Source organism: Rhinopithecus roxellana, chromosome 8 (genome assembly GCF_007565055.1).
Source record: "Rhinopithecus roxellana isolate Shanxi Qingling chromosome 8, ASM756505v1, whole genome shotgun sequence".
In the NCBI taxonomy this organism is placed as follows: Eukaryota; Metazoa; Chordata; class Mammalia; order Primates; family Cercopithecidae; genus Rhinopithecus; species Rhinopithecus roxellana.
This window is the reverse complement of record NC_044556.1, coordinates 59032705-59038704: the sequence shown is the minus strand read 5'-3', so window position 1 is coordinate 59038704 and position 6000 is coordinate 59032705. Positions and strand designations below refer to the sequence as shown.

The window sequence follows — 6000 nt, the reverse complement described above, 5'->3', positions numbered from 1 at the left end:
GGCTGAGGCAGGAGAATGGCGTGAACCAGGGAGGTGAGCTTGCAGTGAGGCCGAGATCACGCCACTGCACTCACCAGAGCGAGACTCCGTCAAAAAAAAAAAAAAAAGAAAGAAAGAGAAAGAGAAATTACCTATTGAGTACTATGCTAATTACCTTGGTAACAAAATAATCTGTACACCGAACACCTGTGACATGCAATTTACCCATATAACACACTCACACATGTACCCCCTGAACCTAAAATATAAGCTGGAAGGAAAAAAAAGGAAAATGTGCATTCACAGAGAAAAAAAAATATGACAGTATCAAATCCATGGAGTATTTATATTTTATTCTATATACTTATAAAAGTAATATCATAGTTTATTGCAAATACTCATATTTACTATGTGAAAAATCACATTTTTGCAACTGTAGGCATACCTTGGTGATATTGCAGGTTTAGTTCCAGACCACCAAAATAAAGCAAATATTGCAATAAGGCAAGTCACACAGAGTTTTTGGTTTCCCAGTGCATATAAGTTATGTTTACACTCAACTCTATGCACATAAAGAAGAAAATCTGGAGGAAATGGCTAAATTCCTGGAAACATACAATCTCCCAGGATTGAACCAGGAAGGGGCAGAAACCCTTCCTAGACCAATATCAAGCTCTGAAGTTGAATTAGTATTAAAAAACCAACCAACATAAAAGCCCTAGACCAGATGGATTCACGGCTGAATTCTACCAGATGTACAAAGAATAACTGGTACCAATCCTGCTGAAACTATGCCAAAAAATCAAGGAGGAAGGGCTCCTTCCTAACTCATTCTATGAAGCCAGCATCAGCCTGATACAAATATTCTGGCAGAGACACAATGGAAAAGATAATTTCAGGCCAATATTCCCTATGAACATATTTGCAAAAATTCTCAACAAAATATTAGCAAACTGTATCCAGCAGCACATAAGTAAGTTAATACACTACTATCAAGTCCTGTTCTCATCACCTCACAGTAGATGAAGGTGAGACCTTGTATCTCTTGCTTATTCTTCCCTCAACCCTTTACACACTGATTGCTTAAGAGAAGGTAGCAGAAATCATTTATTTGCACAATGTCTGAATGTAGTAACAGTTCAATGAATATTAATGAGTAAAAGAAGATATTGGAGAAGGAACATGATCAGAACAAAAATGATGACAGGAGGTGGCTCCTGAAGTATGTTGTGGCTGTGGCAGGTGATAAGCCTCAAGCATTTACATAAGGTTTTATGGCAAGTCTTAATGATGCCCCATCCTTGTTGTTGATCTTCCCTTCTGATTCCTCCAAGTGTTATGATTTCTTCACAGAAGAGTAGATGACTTGGGAGTCCTGGGAGAGACACACAGGAATAAGGAAAGAAGTGATCAAGAAAATAAATAGGGTGGAGGACGGAAAGATGAAGAACTTCCAAGGAGTCTAGCTCACCTTGTCCTCCAGAAGTGTCCCGATGTTTGCTGTTAAGAAAAAAGTAATAGTTCTGAGCTCTTGCATTCTTACTTAGGCCTCACTCCCAGACTTTATGCCCCAGGGCATATAACTACTATGCTTCGTGTGTGGAATTCCATTTTCTCCTGTTCTGTAAAATCCTTTCTTAAAGTTGTTAATGCTGAAGTCCTTCTAAGACTCTATCCATCTTCCAAGCCCTCCACCAGCACTTACTAACGAAGTGCTTCTCTTCTCTAATGCAACTTCCCATAGGTCATTGTCTTTATACATTTTTCCTCTTGACTTCTCTATTACAGCACTCTGTCAGGGCTCTTTCCTGTTGTTTCTTTATGTTCCTGAGATAACCAACCATGTGTGGTTCACCTCAGTAGATAGAAGGAAATTGGAGTAGAATCATAGTTAACAGAAGACAGACTCTGAATCATACAGTATTTTGAGTCTGGTTGCAGGAGCTGCTTAGTGATGTCTGCTTCTTTTCCCCTTTTTCCAGGTATGCACAGTGGGATGACATCCCCTTCCTTCCCCTGAAGATTTACAGCCAGAAGCTTGGAAAATGACTGCACTTTTTGATTCTGCTAAGCTGGTCAGACAGAGAAAAAGAATGATAGAGTAATCAATTCCCTATAGGAAGTTGAAGTGGCACAAATCTAAGCAAGGCAGGCAGAGGACCCAGCTTCAGAGGCTCAGAGGAGAGTAGCTAGATGACTACTGACCAGGAAATCAGCCAAGTTGTCAAGAGCCACTGGCTCCATCCAAGGCAACCAGGAGCACAGAACAAAGGATAGCTTTTAGGGTTGTTGGTATAAGGGTTATAGTTTTAAGGGCACTGGAGCAGAAGCTTAAAGGACACTCCTCTGCACTGCTGCAGAACTCAGCAGTTCCTGCAAAACTACATGTCGAAGTGAAAATTCTCTAGGTCATGTTGATTTATTCAGTTATTCCTCCCATCCCATATGAAGACTGCAGATCCTTCAAAGGAGACACTTTAATGACCCCGTTCACCTGAGAGAATTCCTCTTGGACTTTAGACATGCTCACTCTTGCCTGATTTCCTTCTTTTGCCTTGAATCTTAGATTCTCCCTGACTATCTAACCCCATTCAAATGAAGACTTATTAGACCATCTCCCTATTTTTTTTTAAGTTTGGTTTCTTCACAAGAGCCTACCTCCAGGTGTCTCTTGCTCCCTCCTGGATCAACAGATTTCCTATCAAGGGCAAGCGATGTATTAAAGCCTCTATTGCTGGCCGGGTGCAGTGGCTCACACCTGTAATCCCAGCATTTTGGGAGGCTGAGGCAGGTGGATCACTTGAGGTCAAGAGTTTGAGTCCAGCCTGGCCAACATGGTAAAACCCCGTCTCTACTAAAAAATACAAAAATTAGCTGGGCATGGTGGCACATGCCTGTCATCTCAGTTACTCAAGAGTCTGAGACAGGAAAATCAAGTGATTTTCCTGTCTCAGCTCACAGGAAGAGATTGCAGTGAGCTGACATTGCACCACTGCTCTCCAGCCTGGGCAACAGAGCAAGACTCCTTCTAAAAAATAGATAGATAGACAAATAAATAAATAAATACAGCCTCTATTCCATACAATGCATCACTTTCCTGTGAATATGCATCTGACAAGAACCACTTTGCAGTTTCTCACCTGAGCTTTCTGGCTGCTGGATGCTCCAGACCTGAGAATAAACCACATCCACATCTACAGAGCCCACTGCAGGGAGAAGACAAGAGTTCACGGATGTTGGTGGCCAAGGGTTCACTTCACACACATCTTCCCCGTCCCTGGCTTAATGATTATATCCTTCCTCCCAACCCCAACATGATTCTGAGAGAGTCATTCATTTATTGGGAATGGCTGGGCCTCAGGGGTTGAGGTGCCTAGACCACCTAATGGTCTCTACTCCTGTCTCCTCTTTCTTTTCTGCCTCAGTCTCAGAGCCCCTCCCAGTGGAGACACTCACCATTGACATACACTGGCTGCAGCTCCTCCGTTTTTGGGATTGGGATTGAATAGGTGAACTCTTGAGGATTCAGCGTACAATCAGCTCTGTGAGAAAGTGAATGAACTGCATGATAGTCCCCAGGGCAGTGAGTGAGAACAGAAGGGAGACTGGCTGAGGAGAGAGCAGGTAAAAGCCCTGCAGTCATGGCTCTCTGCTTGGGTGATTTTATGGCCCTTTATATAGAGTGTCTACTTGGATATGGCCAAAATGTTCTGTTCCTTATCTTTGGCTTTTTCAAAAGTTAAAAATAAGACAATGATATTGCTCCAGAATCTATTTTTTTCTTATAAACTCTCGTAAAACTTTGCCTGCCTTTTTCTCATTACTTTATCTCTCTCACTCGTTCTTGTACTCTGGACATATACTACATACCTATAGCACAGTATGTCCCTTGGGGAAATACACATTTTGTGGGTATGTTCATTCCTCTAAATATCTAACAAAAACTTACTTATACATTAAAGATATTCAATAATCTTGAATATATGAATTTATGTATTAATTTAAATGTATGTAATCCTATACAAGATAACACCTAGGATCATGTGGACCACCTTAAGACAGTGCCTTGGTGGCATAAATGTAATGCAGTAGAGACAAGAGTAAGTATTATAGAAAGATATCATGTTAATTACATAGCCTCAGTCTCAACATACAAGCAGAGTACAGTAGGTATTTAAAACTGAATGAAGGAGACCTCTAGAATTAAAATTTTTACTAGGAAGAGTTCTCACCTAGGTTCATTAGTGGCAGAACTTTCTCCTGAAATGCAAATAAAACAAAATTCATTTCAGAGAAGGAAGCTTTATCTCTTAAAATTTTGACATGATTTAACTACGTATAATCAGCTGGTAAGACATAGGATATAGAAGAGTAATCCAACTGTATTTCATCTAAATGGCTGCTTATATATTCCAACACAACTAGTTGTCAGTAAAATAATTCATTCTTTTTTTCCCACTGATTTAAAATGCCACTTAAAATGGCAAACCCTGTATGCACTGGTAACTGTTTCTTGATTTTATATTCTGTTCTATTGTCTCTTTGGCTATTCATGTACCAGTACAATGTTGTTTTAACTATCATAATGTATAACATATTTTAACCGTTGATGACTGATTTTATTTTATTGCTCTTCTGTATTAGATTTTATGCAGCCATTCTTAATATTTAAACATTTGATATTTGCAACACCTTGTCTGTAGGAGTGACCTTGGGGCTAGGCTGGATATTGACATTTGTAAGGCAAACTAGGCCATCTCTTGTACCTTTTGCTTTGTGGAGAGATGTAAAACAAGAAACACAGCATATTAGCATAGATGTATCAGTTGTGTCTTTAGAGAGAATCCTCTTAGTGATCCAGGAGATATTTTCTAGTCCTCCAGTTAATACCTCAGAAACAATGCCACATAGATGTGTATAGGGGCCACCCTGGCTCAAAAGCTTTATGCTTGGTAGAAATCAGTATCACTTGTAACACCCATGAGTGTATGTGTGTAGCTTCCAGAGGTCACCACTACAAGAGACATGCTAAATTTCAAGAGTTACATTGCACTTGGGGATACCCCAGCTGTGCTTCCCATCAGGCTTATATAATCCTAGTCAAAGTCCTCCCAGTTTAGATGCAGTTTGCCAATCATGGAAAATACTGCTAGTAGCTCAGTCAATATTTCAGCTTTGTTAGGCTTTACAGAAAATAGTGCTAGAAAATTAACTTTGATTTAGTTTGCCAAGGAGAAGGTAAAACTTCTTTATAATTAGCTTGTTTAGTCTTCAAGGAAAGGCATGACCTCAGAATTGTCTACCAAGCCAAACCGTCATTAAAGCATAAGTCGGGGGAGTCGGTCATATTCAAACATGTATTAAATAAATGTATATGTTTCCAACAATTCCTTCTTGAAGAAATTATTTTAAAATGGACTTCAAAAATAGTTCTACTATCTAAGCACTTTCGAATAATAACAAAATCTGGTGATACATTGGTTCACAAAGAAAACCTCCAAAATATTCCAAAAATCGACATGGTACACATAATATTCCTTGATCATAATGGAACTGGTAATTCATAACAAAACTTGAAAAAATTTGACATATGTCTATAATTTATCAATTTAAAGGAAGCAAGTCTTAAGCAACTGAATACATATACAAATACATAAGAAAAAAAGAAGACTATCCAATTTGTTCAAAAGAATAAAACTAACAAAACTAGAAGGTAATAACTAACAAAGATAAAAGCAGAATTTTAGAATTAGAAAGAAATATTGGTAGATAAAATAATAAATTCTAAGAGTTTTACCATACAGGAGATAGAGGCACTATCTTTCTAGATGATTACATTTCAAAGGGATGGCTCCCAAGTCTTAGAGATAGACATTTCTGGGTTGTGAAACTGGCAAGAGTCTAAGAGAAGATTTATATCTCAGTGAGGCAGAGAAAGAATTTACAATTGCAAGTTCTCTAAAGCAAATGCTCTAAGAAAAGGGAGATGAGGAGCCTATAGTCAATTTGAGGACAATAATA

The 6000-nt window shown here is 38.9% G+C and overlaps 1 protein-coding gene across 2 annotated transcripts in view; it reads right to left on the bottom strand.

Moving 5' to 3' along the window:
* Positions 1-1058: 1058 nt before the first annotated feature.
* LOC104676429 (Fc receptor-like protein 2) overlaps positions 1059-6000 on the bottom strand; it is a 31533-nt gene continuing 26591 nt past the window's right edge. For both annotated transcript variants that reach the window (XM_010381260.2, XM_030936920.1), the window contains exons 8-12: positions 4212-4239; positions 3436-3521; positions 3120-3185; positions 1451-1479; positions 1059-1354 (exon numbers count right to left, since the gene is read on the bottom strand). In XM_010381260.2, coding sequence (XP_010379562.1) covers positions 1316-1354; positions 1451-1479; positions 3120-3185; positions 3436-3521; positions 4212-4239 — 248 coding nt within the window. In that variant the 3' untranslated portion in view covers positions 1059-1315. The remainder of the gene's footprint in view (positions 1355-1450; positions 1480-3119; positions 3186-3435; positions 3522-4211; positions 4240-6000) is intronic.